Below are 22,994 nucleotides of genomic sequence, written 5' to 3'. Positions count from 1 at the left end.
CTCCGTCTCAAAAAAAAAAAAAAAAAAATTTTGTTTTAAAGAAAAAAAATTGTAGCTGGGCACAGGGGCTTACGCCTGTAATCCCAGCACTTTGGGAGGCTGAGGTGGGTGGATCACGACGTCAGGAGTTCAAGACCAGCCTGGCCAACATAGTGAAACCCCGTCTCTACTAAAAATACAAAAATTAGCCACGCATGGTGGCGCGTGCCTGTTAGTCCCAGCTACTTGGGAGGCTGAGGCAGGAGAATTGCTTGAACCCAGGAGGCAGAGGCTGTGGTGAGCCAAGATCACAGCACTGCACCCCAGCCTGGGTAACAGAGCCAGATTCCATCTCAAAAAAAAAAAAAATTGCAATGTTTACTATATATTTATGAATCTAAGTATTATACATGCTTGGTCTAGAAAATTTTTTTAAGTATTAAGAACTCGAAAATCAGCCAGGCATGGTGGCTCATGCCTGTAATCCCAGCACTTTGGGTAGCCAAGGTGGGTGGATCACCTGAGGTCAGGAGTTCAAGACCATCCTGGCCAACATGGGAAAACCCCATCTCTACTAAAAAATACAAAAATTAGCCGGGCATGGTAGCGGGCACCTGTAATCCCAGCTACTTAGGAGGCTGAGGCAGGGAGAATTGCTTGAACCCAGGAGGCAGAGGTTGCAGTGAGCCGAGATCACATGCTACTGCACTCCAGCCTGGGCGACAGAGCGAGACTCTGTCTCAAAAAAAAAAAAAAAAAAAGAACTTAAAAATCACTTATAATTTAACCACTCTGAAGTAACTGCTATTAACATTTTTGTTGAATTTCATTCTATCATTTTCTGTCCATAGATGCATATATACTACGTGTACATTTATTTTTAAAACAATTTTAAATTCATCATTATAAAATATTTGAATATATCTGAGTATTATTTTATCACAACAGTGCCCCGTAATTTTTATATATACTTAATTGTTCTTGGCAACATAGAGTTTTTTGTTATTATGTTTTTTGAGGCTGGAGTGCAGTGGCACGATCATAGTTCATTGCAGCTTCAAACTCCCCGTCTCAAGTGGTCCTCCTACCTCCGCCTCCCAAATAGCTGGAACGATAGGTGTATGTCACCATGCCCAGCTAATTTTTTTTTAATTTTTAGTAAAGATGAGGTCTTGCTGTGTTACCCAGGCTGGTCTCAAACTCCTGATCTCAAGCAATCCTCCTGCCTCGATCTGCCAAATTGCAGGGATTACCAGCGTGAGCCACCACACCCAGCCAAGTATTTAAAATTTTACCACTATGAAAAATATTTTTGACTATTTTCTTGTATTTATGTAAAAAAAAAACCCAGCTATGTTTAGATATAATTAACCTACCATAAAATTCATACCTTTGAAGTATATAGTTAAGTATTTTTAATATGTCTACAGTTTTACAATCATCAGCACAATCTAATTTCAGAATATCATTATTGAAAAAGCCGAATATATTGCTGAAAGAAAAAAAAATCAGATACTAGAAGTCACTCTCCATTTTCCCCTGCAGCCCTAACATAACCATGAATCCACTTTCTGTCTATCTCTATGGATTTCTGTCACTATGTATTTACCTGTTCTACTCATTTTCACATTTTGGGCTATTATGAATAATGCTACTATGAACATTTATATACAAGTTTTTGTGTGGTCATATGTTTTCATTTCTCTCAGGTATAAATCTAGGAGTGGAATTGTTAACTCTTATATTAACTTTATGAAGAACTGCCCAAATGTATTCCAAAGTGACTGTACCATTTAACATTTCTACCAGCCATGTATGAGGCTTCCAGTTTTTGCACATCCTAACACATTAGCTTCTGTTTTTTTAAATTATAGCCATTTTAGTGGTTGTAAAGGGGTATGTCATTCTGGTTTTGATTTACATTTCTCTAATGACCAGTGATGTTGAGTGTCTTTTCATGTGCTTATTGTCCATTCGTACATCTTCTTTGGAGAAATGCCTGTTCAAATCCTCTGTCCAGTTTTTTTATTTGTTTGTTTGTTTGTTTTTTTGAGACAGAGTCTTGCTCTGTCGGTGAGGCTGGAGTGCAGTGGCATGATCTCGGCTCACTGTAACCTCCGCCTCCCAGGTTCAAGTGATTCTCCTGCCTCAGCCTCCCAAGTAGCTGGAATTACAGGCATGTACCACCACATCCGGCTAATTTTTGTTTTTTAGTAGAGGCAGGGTTTTACCATGTTCGCCAGGCTGGTCTTGAACTCCTGATCTCACGTGATTCACCCGCCTCGGCCTTTCACAGTGCTGGGATTACAGGCATGAGCCACCGTGCTCAGCCTGTTTATATTTTCAGGTGGTTTATTTGCCTTTTTGTTAAGTTGTAAGAATTCTTCATTTTTTCTGAATACAAATTCCTTATCAGATACATGATTTGCGAATATTTTCTCTCATTCTTTGAGTGCCTTTTAACTCAAACAGAAAAAGATAAAACAATTACCTAGAATTGCTGTATGTATACAGTGGTATTTATTCACTAAAATATTTTTTAAACTTTCTTATTGAAGTATGGCTTATATACACAAAAGTACAGGCCAGGTAGGCCAGGTGCAGTGGTTAATGCCTGTAATCTCAGCACTTTCGGAGGCCAAGGCAGGAGGATCATTTGATCCCAGGAATTAAACCAGCCCGGGCAACATAGCGAGAACCTGTCTCTACAAAAAAAAAAAAAAAAAAAAAAAAACCTAAAAAAATCACCCGTGGTGGCACACGCCTGTAGTCCTGGCTACTTGGGAAGCTAAGATGGGAGAATCGCTTGAGCCCAAGAGGTCGCAGCTGCAGTGAGCCATGTTGTTGCCACTGGACTCCAGCCTGGGCAACAGAGTGAGCCCCTATCTAAAAAAAAAAAAAAAAATAGAAAAGTGCAGAAATCATAAATATATACTAAATGAATTTGTATTATTTCCGTTTTCAGAATAAATCAACTACTTTATTAGAATTTGTTAAAATTTGTCCTTTGGCCGGGCATGGTGGCTCACACCTGTAATCCCAACACTTTGGGAGGCTGAGGTGGGCAGATCACTTGAGCCTAGGAGCTCAGGACCAGCCTGGGCAACATGGTGAAACCCCATCTTTACAAAAAATACAAAAATTAGCCGGGCATGGTGGCCTATAGTCCCAGCTACTCAGGAGTCTGAGGCAGGAGGATCGCTTCAGCCCAGGAGGTCAAGGCTGCAGGGAGCCATGATTGCACCACTGCACTCCAGCCTGGGAAACAGAATGAGACCCTGTCCCAAAAACAAGAAACTCAAATTATTTATTTAACAGAGATATCCAGTCTTTTGGCTTCCCTGGGCCACATTGGAAGAAGAATGGTCTTGGGGCACACATAAAATACTAAAATACACTAATACTGATGATAGCTGATAAGCTTTAAAAAAATTGCAAAAAAGTCTCATAAATCTCATAATGTTTTAAGAAAGTTTTCCAGGCACGGTGGCTCACACCTGTAATCCCAGCACTTTGGGAGGCTGAGGCGGGCAGAACACAAGGTCAGGAGATCGAGACCATCCTGGCTAACACGATGAAACCCCATCTCTACTAAAAATACAAAAAAAAAAAAAATTAGCTGGGCATGGTGGCAGGCGCCTGTAGTCCCAGCTACTCAGGAGGCTGAGGCAGGAGAATGGCGTGAACCCGGGAGGCAGAGCTTGCAGTGGGCCGAGATCGTGCCACTGCAGTCCAGCCTGGGCGACAGAACAAGACTCCGTCTCAAAAAAAAAAAAAAGTTTACAAATTTTTGTTGGGCCACGTTCAAAGCCGTCCTAGGCCACAGATTGGACAAGCCTGGTGTAGTATATGGTCATCAAGTATTTCATGACTTTAGTACTATTTTAGGTACTGCTATAAAACTCATGCTGGTTGGGGGGCAGTGGTTCACGCCTATAATCCCAGCACTTTGGGAGGCTGAGGGAGGAAGATTGCTTGAGCCCAGGAGTTCAAGACCAGCCTGGACAAGACCCTGTCTCTACAGAAAATTTAAAAAATATATGCTTTCACAATAAAAAATAATAAAAACTGATGCTGTTCATGAGCTTATGGTCTTAAAAATTATATTCCTGTGGGTTTTTGGTATTCATATTATTTACATTGTTTTGAATACATTTAGTTATTTCATTGTATAGAATATTATATATTTCTGTATATTTCTACATATTCATTTTTTGTATGTACAGAATGTTTTTCAGAGAAATAAAATACATTGGGAGCTTTATCATTTTATTTCTTTGTTTTCCAAGGGAATTACCTTCAGAATTACAGGGAATTTTTGATAAAGAAGAGGTGGACGTTAAAGTTGAAGACAAGAAAAATGAAATATGTTTGTCTACGAAGCCTGTGTTCCAGCCCTTTTCAGGACAGGGTCACAGACTAGGAAGGTAAATATGCCTATTGTCTTGTTTTCCATAGATCAAGGCTTAACTAATATTCTGTCTATCATTATTTTACCCGTGTAGACCACATGAATGGAGCTTATCATTTCTCCCATTGGAAATCAGATTTTTTTTAATGTTAATTTTTATGAGGACACATAAGTCATAGTTACCTAAGTATATATTAACAATGCCTGGCCAGGCATAGTGGCTCATGCCTGTAATCCCAGCACTTTGGGAGGCCAAGGTGGGCGGATCACCTGAGATCGGGAGTTTGAGACCAGCCTGACCAACATGGAGAAACCCCGTCTCTACTAAAAATACAAAAAATTAGCCAGGCGTGGTGGCATGTGTCTGTAATCCCAGCTCCTCGGGAGGCTGAGGCAGGAGAATCGCTTGAACCTGGGAGGCAGAGGTTGCGGTGAGCCGAGATCGCGCCATTGCTCTCCAGTCTGGGCAACAAGAGTGAAACTCTGTCTCAAAAAAAAAGAAATGCCGGCAATACAGTAAAAAATCATGCAGGCTTTTTTGTTTTTCTTTTTTTCAAATCAAAAGGGCTTGGCTTATTAAGGACAGAATTCAATAGTTAAGTTCTTTTGTGTCCCTTGCACTCACCACTGTAGAGTACATGTTCTCTTTTTTTTGAGACAGAGCCTCACTTTGTTGCCCAGGCTGGAGTGCAGTGGCATGATCTTGGCTCATTGCAACTTCTGCCTCCCTGGTTCAAGCAATCCTCCTGCCTCAGCCCCTCTAGTAGCTGGGATTACAGGCATACACCACCACGCCCAGCCAATTTTTGTATTTTTAGTAGAGACAGGGTTTCGCCATGTTGGCCAGGCTGGTCTTGAACTCCTGACCGCAGGTGATCCACCCACCTCAGCCTCCCAAAGTGCTGGGATTACAGGTGTGAGCCACCACACCCAGCCTGTTGTTCTCTTTTATGGTTACCACTGTCTGCAACATTTTGTTCTGTGATCTATGTATGAATTTTGAGGTAATAAAAATGAAAATCAGTGTCAGTATCAAAGCCTTAAATTATTTTTAAGTTTTACAGTTTCCATCCTATCTAACAGAATATGCAGAGAGATTATATAGATATGAGAGCTCTTTGATTTTTATAAATTCTCACATTTTAAATTATCAAGATTGGTAAGGTGCATACATATTCATCCACACATACAAATATATCTGGATGCATCCTTCAGAATGATCAGGAAGTACTTTATTTAGTTTCTTTTTCATTATAACCTAAGGACTAAGCTCAATAAAGAACTTATAATTTCTTCTAGAAATTTAACCTGGGCAGTAGGTAAAGGTAAAGTCCATAGATCTATGAACCTTCTTTAAAATTATCCATTCTGTAAAGCACTACTCAAATAATACCAGTAATAATATATGTAGCTTACAAATTACTCGGATATGTATAACTTCATCAGATTCTTAGAACCATCATATATTGTGGACATAAATAATATATCTTTCTGTTATTACTGAAGAAACACATATAACTTAAAAAATCTTCCTTAAAGTTATACTTGCTATAATATTTTTATGGTAATTATTTAATAATAAAGTTTTATTGATGGAAAAAACATCTAACTTTGTTGTCTGTATTTCCTTAGTGCCACACCAAAAATTGTTTCTAAAGCAAAGAATATTGAAGTTGAAAATAAAAATAATTTGTCTGCTGTTCCACTGAACAACTTGGAACCCATTACTAATATACAGATCTGGTTGGCCAATGGAAAAAGGATTGTCCAGAAATTTAACATTTCTCATAGGTGAGTCTTCAATTTCAGTATTTGATTTTTTTTCACCAAGTTTAAATTTCATTTTTTCTTTTTGGTTCAGTCAACAGTTTATTTTTTAGAGATAGAATCTTTCTTTGTTGCCCAGGCCAGAGTGCAGTGGCACAGTCATAGCTCACTGCAGTCTTGAAGTCCTGGATTCAAGTAATCCTCCCACCTCAGCCTCCTGAGTTGTAGAACTACAGCCACATGCCACCCTGCCCAGCTAACTTTTTTTTTTTAATTTTTATTTATTGCCAGCTAATTTTAAAAATTGTTTTGTAGAAAGGGGGTCTCACTGTGTTGCCCACACTGGTCTCAAACTCCTGGACTGAATTCATCGTCCTGCCTTAGCCTGCCAAAGTGCTGGGATTACAGGCATGAGCCATCGCATCCTGCCAAGCATTTTATTTATTTGTTATTTTTTTTGAGTCGGAGTCTCGCTCTGTTGCTCAGGCTGGAGTGTAGTGGCGCGATCTCAGCTCACTGCAACCTCTGCCTCCCAGCTTCAAGCGATTCTCCTGCCTCAGCGTCCAATGTAGCTGGGATTACAGGTTTGCACCACCAAGCCCGGCTAATTTTTGTATTTTTAGTAGAGACGGGGTTTCACCAGGAGTTTGGCCAGGGTGGTCTCAAACTTCTGACCTCAAGTGATCTGCCCGCTTTGGCCTCCCAAAGTGCTAGGATTACAGGAGTAAGCCACCTCGACCAGCCTGGCCAAACATTTTAATAAATAGTTCTCTAAACATAATTATGTCTAGACAATTTTTTTTTTTTTGAGGCAAGGTCTCACTCTGTCACCCAGGCTGGAGTAGAGTGGCGCGAGCCACCGTGCCCAGCTGATAATGGGTATTTTTAAACATTGAATGAGGTAGGCCAGGTGCAATGGCCCATGCCTGTAATCCCAGCACTTTGAGGGGCCAAGGCAGGAGGATCACTTGAGCTCAGGAGTTCAAGATCAGCCTGGGCCATATAGTGAGACCTCGTGTCTACAAAAAAATTTTTTTAAATTAGCTGAACATGGTGATGCACATCCGTAGTCCCAGCTACTTGGGAGGAGAATTGCTTGAGCCCAGGAGGTAGAGACTGCAGTGAGCCGAATTGCACCATTACACTGCAAGCCTGGGTGACATTGAGACCCTGTCTCAAAAAATAAAAATAATAATAACAATAACAGTAATGAAGTTGGCCGGGCACGGTGGCTCACACCTGTAATCCCAGCACTTTGGGAGGCCGAGGCGGGTGGATCACGAGGTCAGGAGATCGAGACCATCCTGGCTAACACGGTGAAACCCTGTCTCTACTAAAAATACAAAAAAAATTAGCTGGGCGTGGTGGTGGGCGCCTGTAGTCCCAGCTACTCTGGAGGCTGAGGCAGGAGAATGGCATGAACCCGGAAGGCGGAGCTTGCAGTGAGCCGAGATTGCGCCACTGCACCCCAGCCTGAGCGACTGAGCAAGACTCCATCTCAAAAAAAAAAATGATAATAATAGTAATAATAATGAAGTATTTTCAGTCTGTTTTAGGATTTTCATTCTCATCATTTGATTCATTTTTCTGTTTAACTAGATGCATAATTATAAAATAATTATTTTTAATGTTTTAAATTAGTCATTAGCATTTAATATTTGTCCCATTATGATGATGTTAAATTTGACACTCGATTAAAGTGGTGTCTACCAGAGTCCTTTACTGTAAAGTTACTCATTTTCCCTTTGTAATTAATCTGTATTTAGTGGGAAGGACTTTGAAATAGGATACTTATGTTGCTCACAAGACCTCAGATTGATTGATTGATTGATTTGTGTCTATACCTACTCATAGTTTGCTATTTTATTCAATAGTTTATGAACTCTTACCATCATTATTTATTTTGATATGCACATTGTCTCAGGTACAGTTTGTGAGACGTCCTTTAAACTGATTCCTGTGTTATTTTGAAATGGTCCCATAATTCTTGAACATTTCCTTGTTTTCAGCACAAAATTTTTTTTCAAGTTCATTCTACGCTTTTCCAGGCCCTCTGTTTGAAAAGAATTGTTTGTGTGCACACGCGCACACACACACGCCAAAAAGAAAACTATTTCAAAAATTGAAGAGGGGATACTTCCAGACTCATTCTATGAGGCCAGCATTACCCTGATACCAAAATCAACAAAGACACACACAGAAAACCTATACATACACATATGTGTGTGTGTGTGTATATGTATATATATGCACTTAAGTTTATATCTGTATTTATTCCTTTTTTTTTGAGACAGGGTCTCACTCTGTCTCCCAGGTTGGAGTGTAGTGGTATAATTACAGATCACTGCAGCCTCCACCTCCCCAGACTCAGGTGATCCTCCTCAGTTTTTATACTTTTAATAGAGAGGGGGTTTCACCCTGTTGCCCAGGCTGGTCTCAAACCACACCCGGCCTTATTTCTATATTTTATATATCAAAAACCGTGAATCCACGTAGATACATCCACTTTCAGTCTGGTAGGGCCAGGCGTGGTGGCTCATACCTGTAAATCCCAGCACTTTGGGAGGCCAAGGCGGGCAGATCACTGGAGCCTAGCAGTTCAAAACCAGTCTGGGCAACATGGTGAAACTCTATCTCTACAAAAAACACAAAAAGTTGCCAGACGTGGTGGCACTCACCTGTGGTCTCAGATACTCGGGAGGCTGAAGTAGGAGGATCATCTGTACCCTTGGGAGGTTGAGGCTGCAATAAGCTGTGATTGCACCACTGCATTCCAGCCTGGGCAATAGAACCAGACCTTGTCTCAAAAAATATATATATAAGGATTGTTCTAATTTTCTCCTTTCCATATTTGTAACTAACTTCTACAGTGCAAGGCCTGGCTCCAGTTATAATTAACACATTTATTTAATCCGTTTTCCTATATGTGACCAATGTCCTTTTTCCACTGCTGCCTCCTACCCCACATGTAAGCCTTCCTCACACTGCTTGGGCTTTAACTCTCCTTGTTGAATTCCAATATGGATTCCCTCCTCTTCCTGCTAGGCTCTCTGACACATCATCACCCCAGGGCACCCCTTCACTGGAATGCCCTCTGACACTGCTTGACTTGAGGACTCTATGCCAGTGACCTCCTCCGCTTGGTAGACTGACATTCTGGGCTGCCTCTAAGATGCTCTCCTCACCACTGTCTGGTTCTGACACACTGCAGTCAACTGCTCTTCCATATGAATGCTTTTTTACTCTGCTTGGGACAACCTGCTCTGTTGTGATTTTTACTGGGCAATAGCTGACTGATTCAGCCATGTAAACTTGGACTGTTACCAATAAAGGTAGACTGAATAATTATTTTTATAATGGAAGACAGTAATCAAAAAATATTTGCAGCTGGGCATGGTGGCTCAGGCCTGAAATCCCAGCACTTTGGGAGGCCGAGGGGGGTGGGGCGGATCACTTGAGGTCGGAAGTTCAAGACCAACCTGGCCAACATGGTGAAACCCCATCTCTACAAAAAATACAAAAATTAGCTGAGTGCGGTGGCCCACTCCTGTAATCCCAGCTACTTGGGAGGCTGAAGCAGGAGAATGGCTTGAACCCAGGAGGTGGAGGTTGCAGTGAGCTGAAATCGCACCACTGCACTCCAGCCTGGGTGAGAGTGAGACTCCATCTCAAAAAAAAAAAAAAGTATTTGCTATGGCTGCACACATCAACATGGATGAGTCCCAAAAACATAATGTAGAGATAAAGCTATAGAACACATACACTATGATTCCATTCATGTCAGGTTTAAAAAAGTAAAACTGTCCTTAAAAGCTACTAAGCTGTGACTACTCTTCTCCTACCCACCAGCTTGGATATTTTTCCTCACCGCACTTGGCCTCTGACATCCTACACTAGACAGCTCTTATATGGGCCACCACAACTCCCAGCATTTCTGAAATAGATGCCTCCCATGTTCTGTCCTACTAATGGCTTGGTGGCTTTTGGACTGAATCATTAAAAAATTGTGTTTTTCTTCCGTTTTTTCTGCTTATTTTATTAGTTACCAAGAGAGTTGTGCTAAAATCTCCAACTATGATTATGGATTTGTCTATTTCTTATTTACTTCTGTCAATGTTTGCTTTATATATTTTAAAGTTATATAATTGGGTCCAGCAGAGATGAAATTGTGTTTTTCTGATTAATTGACTTTGTTGGGGAGAAAAGATTTTCTTCACCCATTGCCTAGATTCATGGCTGAGACCCCTTTAACAAAAGACAGATTAACAAAAGAAATGCATGTGATTTTATATTTTATTTTATACACACACACACATATACATATATATATATATTTTTTTTTTCTGTCTTTTTTGTTTTATTTTGCTTTTGAGATGGAGTCTCTCTCTGTTGCCTAGGCTGGAGTGCAGTGGTGTGATCTCGGCTCGCTGCAACTTCTGCCTCCCAGGTTCAAGCAATTCTCCCTGCCCCAGACTCCTGAGTAACTGGGATCACAGCCGCCTATCACCACACCTGGCTAATTTTTTTTGTATTTTTAGTAGAGAAAGGGTTTGCCATGTTGGCCAGTCTGGTCTCGAACTGCTGACCTCAGGTGGTCCGCTCACCTTGGCCTCCCAAAGTGCTGGGATTACAGGCGTGAGCCACAGTGCCCGGCCTTTTTTGGTTTTTGTTTGTTTGTTTTGTTTTGTTTTTTTGAGACAGTCTCACTCTGTTGCCTAGGCTGGAGTGCAGTGGCATGATCTTGGCTCATTGAAACCTCTGCCTCCTGGGTTCAAGCAGTTCTCGTCCCTCAGCCTCCCAAGTAGCTGGGATTATAGGCACCTGCCACCACGCCTGGCTAATTTTTGGGGTTTTTTGTTTTGTTTTGTTTTGTTTTTTGAGATGGAGTCTTGCTCTGTCACCAGGCTGGAGTGCAGTGGCGCGATCTCAGCTCACTGCAACCTCCGCCTCCCTGGTTCAAGTGATTCTCCTGCCTCAGCCTCCCGAGTAGCTGGGACTACAGGTGTGTGCCACCATGCCCAGCTAATTTTTGTATTTTTAGTAGAGATGGGGTTTCACCATGTTGGCCAGGCTGGTCTTGATCTCCTGACCTCATGATCCTCCTGCCTCGGCCTCCCAAAGTGCTGGGATTACAGGCATGAGCCACCGCGCCCAGCCTAATTTTGGTATTTTTAGTAGAGACAGGGTTTCGCCATGTTGGCCAGGCTGGTCTTGAACTCCTGGCCTAAGTTTGATGAGGAAGTGGATAGTTTGTGGAGAAGTATGATTGGAGGGCAAAAGGGGTATGATCTAATGGTAATAAATTAAGGGGAACTTAGCTTAGCCTGTTCATTCAGATTCTTCGTGGCATCTCTGCATCTTCAAGGATAAGATTGTTCCTTTCCTCTGGGTATACGAACAATACCTCAGAAATGAAGGTTTTATGACCTACTTCAGAGGAAGGACAGATAATTTCTTTTTTGGTCTGCTTTGAGGGGAGAAGGGCAAGGGGAGAATGAGACTGATCTACCTGTTTCTGCTGTTTCCTCAAATGCCAAGGTGCCATATTTTAGGGTAGCATATCTTGAACCCTGTCAACCTTTTTAGCACTGTCACATGTCTCTCTCAATCCTTGGTAATGCTTTTTGTGTTAAATCTACTCTGCCTGATATTAATATGGTCATAACAGCTTCCTTCTAATTAGTATTTGCCTGGTATATTTTTCTACTTACTTTTAATTTCAACGTATCTGTATATATTTTTCTGTGTGTGTATTTAAAACTATCTCTTGTAAATAGTTGAGTTTTGTTTTTAAATCTAGGCTAACAGTATTAGTTTCTGGTTTTGTGGGGTTTTTTCCTCCTGTTTTACTCTGCAAGGAGGTTTCTGTTTTGTGGATTTCTTTAGCTACCATCTACCTGGTGCTTTCTATGTGTTTGGCTCTCTTGAAGGCATTTCACTTTTATTTCTGTCAAAACCATTCTAGACAGCTGGAATCACACAACTGATTATCATAATAATAGAAGAAGCACAAGTTTGAAATTGTGTCCTGGAATGTTCTTTTGTGACCTAAATTCCTTCCAAATGAAGAGGAGAGCAAACTAAAGATGTAGAAATGGGAATGGGGATTTGTTATTCTGGCCCAAGCTTATTTGTTTATCTTCAGGGAAATAAATTTTAATCTTGACTTGTTTATCTAGGTGAATAACAATGAAACACGTAGCTTTTTTGCCCCCTAAATGACTGAAGCGTTTAAAAATTTTTGGCCAACAGCATTTATTTAGTAATGATTAATCAGGCTTTTTCTTTTCTGTTTTAAATATATAATATATTTTGGTAGAGACAGGGTCTCACCTGCTGGGATTATAGGCTTGAGCCACTGCACCTGGCCAACAATTTCACTCTGTTACTCTCTTCCTTTTTGCTATTTTTGTCAACAAATATGTTACTTCTACGAACATTTTAACAACCCTCAAAATGCTATTACTTGTAAACAATATTCACTTATATATCATTTTACTTTTTCTGTTTTTTACCCAGTTTGATGTGTTTTAGCCTGAACAATTATGCTTAGTATCTCTTAAATTTTTTTAATTTTTTAATTTTTTTTTTTTTCAAGACAGAGTCTTGCTCTGTCACCTGGTTGGAGTGCAGCGGAGTGATCTCAGCACACTGCGACCTCTGCCTCCCTGGTTCAAGCAATTCTCCTGTCTCAGCTTCCCAAGTAGCTGGCATTACAGGCATGCGCTACCACACCCAGCTAATTTTTGTATTTTTTTGGTAGAGACAGGGTTTCACCATGTTGGCCAGGCTGGTCTCCAACTCCTGACCTTGTGGTCCGCCTCGGCTTCCCAAAGTGCTGGGATTACAGGCGTGAGTCACCGAGCCCTGCCTTTAGTATCTCTTTAATTGCTTATCTACTAATGATGAATTCTCTTAGCTTTGATTTGAACACATCTTCATTTTTAAAGATCATTTTCACTAGGCTAGAACTGTCAGGTTTTTCTAGCACATCAGCTCTTAAGAATGCCCATATGTTGTCTTCCAGCTTCCACTCTCCTACTCAAAAATCAGCTGTCAGCCTTTTTCTTGCTTTTTTGAAAGATATTAAGTCTTTTTTCCTCTCAGTTTAAAATTTTTCTCTTTGTTCTTAGATTTTAATAGTTTGAATATGATGTGCCTAGGTGTTAGTTATCTTTGCATTATATTGCTTAGAATTTGCTGAGTTTCTTGGATCCATAGTTAAGGTTTTTTGTCAGTTTGGGGAGTTTCTTGGCCAGTATTGATGGAAATGTTCTCGTATTTTATTCTCTTTTGTCTTTGGCATTTGTGGCTTTATTTACATGTATGTTAGATGTTTTCAGTGTATCTTATATTCTTTTCTAATTTTTTTCTTCTTTTTCCTTCTGATTCAGTCTGCATATTTTCTATTTGACCTGTCTTCCAGTTCAGTAATCTGTTGTATTGGTCTGGTCTGTTAAATACATGTGTTGGAATTCTTACTTTCAATTCTACTGTCACTTGTAGACTTTTCATTTGAGTCTGTTATTTTTCAGGTGTCTGGTGAAATTCCTCACCTTTTTATTGTATCTGTTGCTTCTTCTGGATTTTAGCATACCTTATAATTCATCTGGTCATTAGACCTTGTTTATGGAAACATTGTAGACGTTTCAGATGACATCATCTTCCTCCAAAGATACCTATGCTTCTGTCAGACAGATTCCTAATGGATTATGTTGATTTTATTAAGAGTTAGTTGGATTGACTGTAGACTTTACTGGGGCTGGTTGGTTATCTGTTTTGCTTTTAGAGCATGGACTTGAACCTTAGGGTCTGACCCTTAGAAGTGGTGAAAACCTGGGTGTTTACCAAGACTCCTCCACACTGGCAGAGCTTAAACTCTAGAGTCTGTGTGCCCAGCATTTTGGAGCTGCTAGAATCTCTCCTCAGTCGCTGTTTTCTGTTGGGTTCTTTGAATTCTCATTCTACTAATAGCTGAGGAGTTAGCCAATAACTTAAGAATTTGTTATGGTTTTCTGGTCACGTTTCTTTGTGGGTCCCTCTGTTTCAGGATTTTGGCTTATAAATCCCAGCTTCTTGTCTCTCCTTGGTGTAGTGAAATGGCTTTTTTTTTTTCCCCCTAATTCACTGCTACAAATTGGAAAGTGCCCTCAGTGAAAAAACCAGTGTAAATGTGGAGCTCACCTTGAGCATTTCCTTCCTACAGGGCTCTCAGATCATTTACATTGGTTGGTCTTCAGTGCTTTCACATAGCGCTTTTATGTTTAGACGCTCCTTGACTTATGATGTAATGTCCCAATAAGCCCATCCACGTTGAAAATGCATTTACCCAGCACTTTGGGAGGCTGAGGCGGGCGGATCACGAGGTCAGGAGATCGAGACCATCCTGGCTAACATGGTGAAACCCCGGATCTACTAAAAATACAAAAAAAATTAGCCAGGCGTGGTAGCGGGCGTCTGTAGTCCCAGCTACTCAGGAGGCTGAGGCAGGAGAATGGTGTGAACCCGGGGGGTGGAGCTTGCAGTGAGCCAAGATCACGCCACTGCACTCCAGCCTGGGCGACAGAGCAAGACTCTGTCTCAAAAAAAAAAAAAAGAAAAGAAAAAGAAAAGAAAATGCATTTAATACCCTGATGAACCCATTGTAAAGTTGAAAAATAGTTACGTCAAAGCATTTTAAGTCTGTATATTGTCCAGCTTTTATAGCAATATTTTTAGGAGCACTACTTCAATAAAAGCCATTTCATCAATGATCAAAACAAAATCCTCTTATTGTCTTTTTATTTTTTATTTATTTGTTTTTTTGAGATGAATTCTCGTTCTGTCACCCAATTTGGAGTGCAGTGGCTCAATCTCGGCTCACTGCAACCTGCACCACCTCCCAGGTTCGAGCAATTCTCCTGCCTCAGCCTTCCAAGTAGCTGGGATTACAGGTGTGCGTCACCACGCCTGGCTAATTTTTTTTTTTTTTTTTTTTTTGAGTCAGAGTCTTGCTCTGTCGCCGAGGCTGGAGTGCAGTGGCATGATCTCGGCTCACTGCAACCTCTGTTTCCTGGGTTCAAGTGATTCTCCTGCCTCAGCCTCCCGAGTAGCTGGGACTACAGGCGCGTGCCACCATGCTCGGCTAATTTTTTATATTTTTAGTAGAAACAGGGTTCACCATATTGGCCAGGCTGGTCTTGAACTCCTGAACTCAGGTGATCTGTCTGCCTCAGCCTCCTAAAGTGCTGAGAGTACAGGCATGAGTCACCATGCCCAGCCCTCTTAATGTCTTTTTACACTCTGCTGAATCTTTAGTTATGCTGCATTTGCATTCCTATTGTTGTTCACTTATGCCTTCTCTTTTTCTGTTTTCTTTTTTCTCTTTCTTTTTCTTTTTTTTTTTTTTTTAAGATAGAGTTTCGCTCTTGTTGCCCAGGCAGGAGTGCAGTGGCACGATCTCGGCTCACTGCAACCTCCACCTTCCGGTTTCAAGAGATTCTCCTGCCTCAGCCTCCCAAGTAGCTGGAACTACAGGCGCCTGCCACCATGCCCAGCTAATTTTTGTATTTTTAGTAGAGATGGGGTTTCACCATGTTGGTCAGGCTGGTCTCGAACTCCTGACTTCATGATCTACCCACCTCAGCCTCCCAAAGTGCTGGGATTACAGGCATGAGCCACCATGCCCAGACTTTTTTTTTTTTTTTTTAATAAGAGATGGGGTCTCGCTATGTTGCCCAGGCTGGATTGGCGGGGCTATTCACAGGTGCGATCCCACTATTGATCAGCACAGGAGTTTTTACTTGCTCAATTTCTGACCTGGGCTGGTTCCCCCCACCTTAGGGAACCTCTTTCACCTGGAGGTCACCATATTGATTCCAAAGTTACTGCGGGCACCTGATTGCCATAGCACACTACAGTCCCGGAAATCCTGGGCTCAGGGAATCCTCCCACCTCAGCTTCCCAAGTAGCTGGGACTATACGCATGTGCCACTGCGCCCAGTGCTGTTTTCTTTTTTATTTAGAGATAGGGTCTTGCTATATTGCCTAGATTGATCTGGAATTCCTGGGCTCAAGTGATCCTCCTGCTTTGGCCTCCCAAAGTCCTGGGATTACAAGTGTGAGCCAGCCTATTTTTCTTGATAAATCTTGTCAGATTTGTTCATCTTTATTAGTCTCTTTAAATACTAACTTTCTGCTTAGTCAATTCTATTTCTGAAAACACCTTTATACTTTCATTGGATTTATTTTCTTCTTTTGGTAAATTAGATGTTAAGGCTGTGATAAAATAGCAATTTACATAAGCACATCTGATTTCTTATATCTCTGGATTTAAGAATGTGAACAGTCTAAAGCCTTTATTTATTTATTTTTATTTATTTATTTTTGAGATGGAGTCCCGCTCTGTCGCCCAGGCTGGAGTGCAGTGGCGCAATCTCGGCTCACTGCAACCTCTGCCTCCCAGGTTCAAGCGATTCTCCTGCCTCAGCCTCCTAAGTACCTGGGACTACAGGCACCACCACACCCAGCTAGTTTTTGTATTTTTAGTAGAGACGGAATTTCACCATGTTGGCCAGGATGGTCTCAGTCTCTTGATCTCGTGATCTGCCTGCCTCGGCCTCCCAAAGTGCTGGGATTACAGGTGTGAGCCACCGTACCCGGCCTCTAAAGCCTTTATATATTGCATTTGTTTTGATTTTATTAGTTTTGCCAGAACTTTATTTATTTTAATATTTTTTTTTTTTTTTTTTTTTAAGACGGAGTCTTGCTCTTGTCACCCAGGCTGGAGTGCAGTGGCGTCATTTTGGCTCACTGCAACCTCGCCTCCTGGGTTCAAGTGATTCTCCTGCCTCAGCCTCCTGAGTAGCTGGGATTACAGGTGACCGCCACCACACCCAGATAATTTTTGTATTTTTAGTAAAGACAGAGTTTCACTATGTTGGCCAGACTAGTCTTGAACTCCTGACCTCAGGTGATCCACCCACCTCAGCCTCCCAAAGTGCTGGGATTACAGGCGTGAGCCACCACACCTGGCCTATTTTAATATTTTCTAACTTAATACATAAATATAGAATATCTCTCAACATTGTTTTTTGTTTCTGTCATTTCCACTTTCTAGTTTTTGGTTGTCATCATCATTGATACATGAGCTTTTTAATTTATTTTTCACTCATCCAATATTTATTGTATCTCTGATAGGTACTTTTCTAGGCACCAAGGATGTATCTATGAACAGAAACAGAAAATACTTGTTTTGTGTAATTTCTAGTCAGGAGAGACAGAAAATAAATAAGTCATATAATATTTGCGAAGACACATTTGAAAAATATAAAAGCAGAGAAGAATAATGGATAAGAATCTTGGCTGGGCACGGTGGCTCACACCTGTAATCCCAGCACTTTGGGAGGCTTAAGCAGGTGGATCACCTGAGGTCAGGAGTTCAAACAAGCTTGGCCAACATGGCAAAACCCCATCTCTACTAAGAAATACAAAAACTAGCCGGATGTGGTGGCAGGCGCCTATAATCCCAGCTACTAGGGAGGCTGAGGCAGGGAGAATTGCTTGAACCCAGGAGGTGGAGGTTGCAGTGAGCCAAGATCACGCCGCTGCATTCCAGCCCAGGCAACAGAGCTAGACTCCATCTCAAAAAAAAAAAAAAAAAAAAGAATCTTTTTTTTTTGAGACAGGGTCTCACCCTTTCATCCAGGTTAGGGTACAGTGACATGATCTCAGCTGACTGCAACCTTCGTCTCCCGGGATCAACCTTCGTCTCCCTCCTCAGCCTCCCGAGCAGCTGGACCTGTCTTTTAAGTCCACACTCCAATCCTTCCACCTCCAGAAATCTTTCCCCAGTTCTTTTAACCTTTGTTTTCTTGCTTTTATATTTATGTTCTTTGACATAAGCTTTAACCTTTAGTTATCCAATTTTTGGTACCCAAATGAATACACAGGACTGGGTCTTAGACTTTTTTGGTAGCCCTTACAGGTTTAATAAAGTGGCACGTAGTGAATTTTAGTCAATTGATTGAGAGAATTCTTTCTTTAGTGATAGGCATATTTCATTAATTCTGAGTTGCACATTTTTTCACATTTTAGCATCTGTGAAATGAGGATGCATTCTATAATCCATGGCTACATGACGATCATGATACAATTGTGACAGCCTCTGTAAAACATAGCCATAATTCCTTTGTCTTACCTAAGATAATTAACAGTAGTAATTCATAGTACTAATTATCTTACCTAAGATAATTAACAGTAGTAGTAGTATTGTCATCAAATTTCTGGGAGTCAAACTTTAAAAGATAGCCCAAATAATCAGTTATATCATAAATTCAGTTATTCTATATATTAACATATCCAGAGTCTGGGTGTTGTGGCTCATGCCTGTGATCTCAGCACTTTGGGAGGCTGAGGCAGGAGGATCAGTTGAGCCCAGGAGTTATTATGATGGCACCACTGCACTGCATCCTGGGTGACAAAGCAAGACACTATCTCTAATAATAACATATCCAGATACTTTTACCAGTTGTTGTTACTATAAATTAGGTAATTCAAATTTTCATAAAATTATATTAATAGTTTTTGCTGTTTTACAGAGTAAGCCATATCAAAGACTTCATTGAAAAATACCAAGGATCTCAAAGAAGTCCTCCGTTTTCCCTGGCAACAGCTCTTCCTGTCCTCAGGTTGCTAGATGAGACACTCACACTGGAAGAAGCAGATTTACAGAATGCTGTCATCATTCAGAGACTCCAAAAAACTGCATCTTTTAGAGAACTTTCAGAGCACTGATTTTTGATAGACTAAGTGGAAAATTTGCAGAGAAATGATGGTTGTAAGTGGACATGCAAACCAAAATTGGGGATTGGAGAAGTCAGACTCACTAGACTTTTGGTTCGAGTACTATTGAACTCTCTCCTGATGAGAAGATGTTTAGATAAGTACAAGTTAAGAAAGTAGCATATGACTGGAAACTATATTCAGTGCACTTTCTCCAAAAGACTACCCAGAAAAATACACTTATTTTCAAATACCAGTTATCAAGATATATTAAATAGCTGTATTGTTTAGAATCTTAATATGGTATAAATTAGCATATGTATTCGCAATATTCATTCAGACATCATTCCCAGACAGCAGGGATTTATTTAAATGTTAGCTGTCTGAGTTTTTAAATAGCTAATACGACCGGGTACAGTGGTTCATGCCTGTAATCCCAGAACTTCGGGAGGCCAAGACAGGCAGATCACGAGGTCAACAGATTGAGACCATCCTGGCAAACATGTGAAACCCCATCTCTAGTAAAAATACAAAAATTAGCTGGGCGTGGCGGTGCGCAACTGTAGTCCCAGCTACTCGGGAGGCTGAGGCAGGAGAATCTCTTGAACCTGGGAGGTGTAGGTTGCAGTGAGCTGAGATTGAGCAACTGCACTCCAGCTTGGCGACAGAGCAAGACCCCCTCTCAAAAATAAATAAAATAAAGTAAAATAAATATAAATAATTGTGGCCGGGTGCAGTGGCTCATGCCTGTAATCCCAGCACTTTGGGAGGCTGAGATGGGAGGATCACTTGAAGCCAGGAGTTTAAAACCAGAATGGTCAACAGAGTGAGACCCCTGTCTATATATTTTTTTAATTTAAAAAATAAAAGAATAAAATTGTGTAGCTCAGTATAGTATCAAGATTAATCTGCCTACTCACATTTCTACACTTTATAAAAATGTAATAAAAGAAAATTATCTTTCTAGAAAGCCTATTCCCTTTCCATTTTATTTTCTTTCAAAAATTATGGATTTGTTTTTGGCTAACATTTGGGATTAGCCATTCATTTGCCACCACTCACTTAGAATATAATGCCGGTGTGTGTCACATTACTAGTATTTTTTAAATGCATCATATAAAGTATGGTTTTCTGTTTCTTTTTTGTTTGTTTGAGACGGAGTTTCGCTCTTGTTGCCCAGGCTGGAGTGCAGTGGCGCAATCTCAGCTCACCACAACCTCCACCTCCCGGGTTCAAGAGATTCTCCTGCCTCAGGCTCCCAAGTAGCTGGGATTACAGGCATGCGCCACCATGCTTGGCTAATTTTGCATTTTTAGTAGACACGGGATTTCACCATGTTGGTCAGGCTGGTCTCGAACTCCTGACCTCAGGGGATCTGCCTGCCTAGGCCTCCTGAAGTGCTGGGATTACAAGTGTGAACCACCGTGCCCAGCTGGTTTTCTGTTTCATACATCAGAGTCAACTTGTGAATACATTTAAAGATTATTTCATTTTGATATCACGAAGAAAAACAGGCTTTATATCTCAGACTTTAACTAAATCCAGTTAGACCTCAATTTTTCACTGTCAGATTAAATCCCCATACCTGAAAATAAGTTTAACATTTTTTTTTTGCAAATGATCTATTGAATCAGATTTAAAATGAAGCATGCATTGAGTGTGCCAAGGAACTAAGTGGTCCATAGCAGCAGTAATGTTCATAGGGTGCGAGATGCCTGCTATGAAACAGCAACTCTCAAACATTTTTATCTCAAGACCATTTGTTTATGTGAGCTATATATATTATTATATTAAATATTAAATTTTTAAAATATTTATTTATGGGCCAGGCACGGTGGCTCACGCCTGTAATCCCAGCACTTTGGGAGGCTGAGGCAGGCGGATCACAAGGTCAAGTGATTGAGACCATCCTGTCCAACATGGTGAATCCCCGTCTCTACTAAAAATACAAAAAAAATTAGCTGGGTGTGGTGGCATGCGCCTGTAGTCCCAGCTACGTGGGAGGCTGAGGCAGGAGAATGGCTTGAACCCGGGAGGTGGAGGTTTCAGTGAGCCGAGATTGCGCCCCTGCACTCCAGCCTGGTGACGGAGCGAGACTCTGTCTCAAAAAAAAAAAATTATTCATTTAAAAATAACTTCTGGCTGGACATGGTGTCTCACGCCTGTAATCCTAGCACTTTGGGAGGCCAAGACAGGTGGATCACTTGAGCCCAGGAGTTTGAGACCAGCCTGGGCAACAAGGCAAAACTCTATCTATAAAAATTACAAAAATTAGTGCGGTAGCTCACACCTGTAATCCCAGCACTTTGGGACACTAAAGCGGGCAGATCACCTGAGGTCAGGAGTTCGAGACCAGCCTGGTCAATGTGGTGAAACCATGTCTGTACTAAAAATACAAAAATTAGCCGGGTGTGGTGGCACATGCCTGTAATCTCAGCTACTAGGGAGGCTGAGGGAGGAGAATTGCTTGAACTCAGGAGGCAGATGTTGCAGTGAGCCGAGATTGCGCCACTGCACTCTAGCTTAGGCAACAGAGTAAGACCCTGCCGTAATAATAATAACTTTTTTTTTTTTGAGATAGAGTTTTGCTCTTTCCCCCAGACTAGAGTGCAATGGCGCGATCTCGGCTCACTGCAACTTGCCCCCCCCCGGGTTCAAGCGATTCTTCTGCCGCAGCCTCCCGAGTAGCTGGGATTATAGGCGCCCACTACCACGCCTGGCTAATTTTTGTATTTTTAGTAGAGAAGGGGTTTCGCCATGTTGGCCTGGCTGGCCTCTAACTCGTAACCTCAGGTGATCCGCCCGCCTTGGCCTCCCAAAGTGCTAGGATTATAGGCGTGAGCCACTGTGCCCAGCCAATAATAACTTATAAAACATGATTTAGTGAGAAAAGCGACCGGTTTTTGGGGGGGAATTACTTTCTGTCATAAAGAAGATAGATGGGTTCTCATGTCTTCTACATTCAGTCTGTTGTGCAGTCACATATCATGTAGACTCTGGAAAACACCTCTGTATACTGGTGAAAGAATGAAAAGAAGCAAATAATGCCTTAGTATGATTATGAAAAACGTTTTGACTTCACAGCGCCCTGAATGGGTCTTGGGAATCTCCAGGGATCCCTCAGGCACACTTTGAGAACCAATCTATATAAAGTGATGGTTCACAATGATTCTCAAGCCTTAGTTTCAGAATCATTTGGGGCAGCTTTTCAAAAATGCCATTCCTGCCACCTACCACAAAGATTCTGATTCACTGTATCTGTGATGGGTCTCAGATCTCTGCATTTTTAATCTCACGTGATTCTTAAGTATGTGGTGGAAGTACCTTTCTTCAGGAAATTCTGTCCTAAGCTTTTACCCTGAGAAAATAAAACCTGCATGCTTTCACCATGGACAGTGGGAGACTCCACTGAAACACATCTGCTAGACCACTAAGTTTATCCTTGTCACCCAGTTTGCTCTTGGAAAGAGTCTGTTCCCTTTTGTCACTGAACCAATCATGACATAAACTTGTGCTTTACCTCCTATAGCACAGCCGAGACAAGGCTGGAACATTTAATTAAGGTTTTTACTAAGGACTCAGGAATGACAACAGGGAAATATCTATGTAACTAGATGACCTGACATAAAATCTATCTTCTGATTGCAGTCTATTGTGAGAATGCTGCTTTTCCTAGCTCCCAGCCTTCCATGGGGCAGAAGGCTCTTTTAATTAGGAAGAGAGGGAGGACAAAGGAGAGCCTTTTCTTTTGTCCATTACTCTTAGAAATGAACAGGTACATAATAGAAAATCAATAATTATTGTTGATAATGTTTACACAGCAGTGTTAGAGCCTCTCTGTAGTGAAACAAAAATAATGTTCCTACCAAAAAAAAAAAAAAAAAAAAAACGGGGCAATGATAAAGTCAATGAGCTTATCTTTCTGATATAGAAAATAACAGGATGACAGTTAATACATGTTCAGGAATCTAAGAAAATGTTTCATATAGGCCTATCATGTAGCATTTTTATTTGCATAATTATAGTCAACATATGATTCTCCATGTAGGGGTCTCTCATTGAGAATGTTTCCTGT

General features: G+C 41.1%; 1 protein-coding gene across 7 annotated transcripts in view; it reads left to right on the top strand.

The window, feature by feature from the left end:
• Positions 1 to 19,894, top strand: part of UBXN2A (UBX domain protein 2A) — a 71,360-nt gene extending 51,466 nt beyond the window's left edge. For 6 of the 7 annotated variants that reach the window (XM_008952376.4, XM_055108177.2, XM_034952692.3 and 3 more), the window contains exons 5-7: positions 4,269 to 4,406; positions 6,023 to 6,181; positions 18,736 to 19,894. In XM_008952376.4, the coding sequence (XP_008950624.1) occupies positions 4,269 to 4,406; positions 6,023 to 6,181; positions 18,736 to 18,931 (493 nt within the window). In that variant the 3' untranslated portion in view covers positions 18,932 to 19,894. Of the gene's footprint in view, positions 1 to 4,268; positions 4,407 to 6,022; positions 6,182 to 9,202; positions 10,172 to 18,735 lie in introns of those variants that run through there. The other variant, XM_057301334.2, reaches the window with a different exon arrangement.
• Positions 19,895 to 22,994: the final 3,100 nt, after the last annotated feature.

The sequence above is a fragment of the Pan paniscus genome, chromosome 12, assembly GCF_029289425.2.
Source record: "Pan paniscus chromosome 12, NHGRI_mPanPan1-v2.0_pri, whole genome shotgun sequence".
NCBI lineage: Eukaryota > Metazoa > Chordata > Mammalia > Primates > Hominidae > Pan > Pan paniscus.
This window is presented reverse-complemented; position numbering and strand designations above follow the sequence as displayed.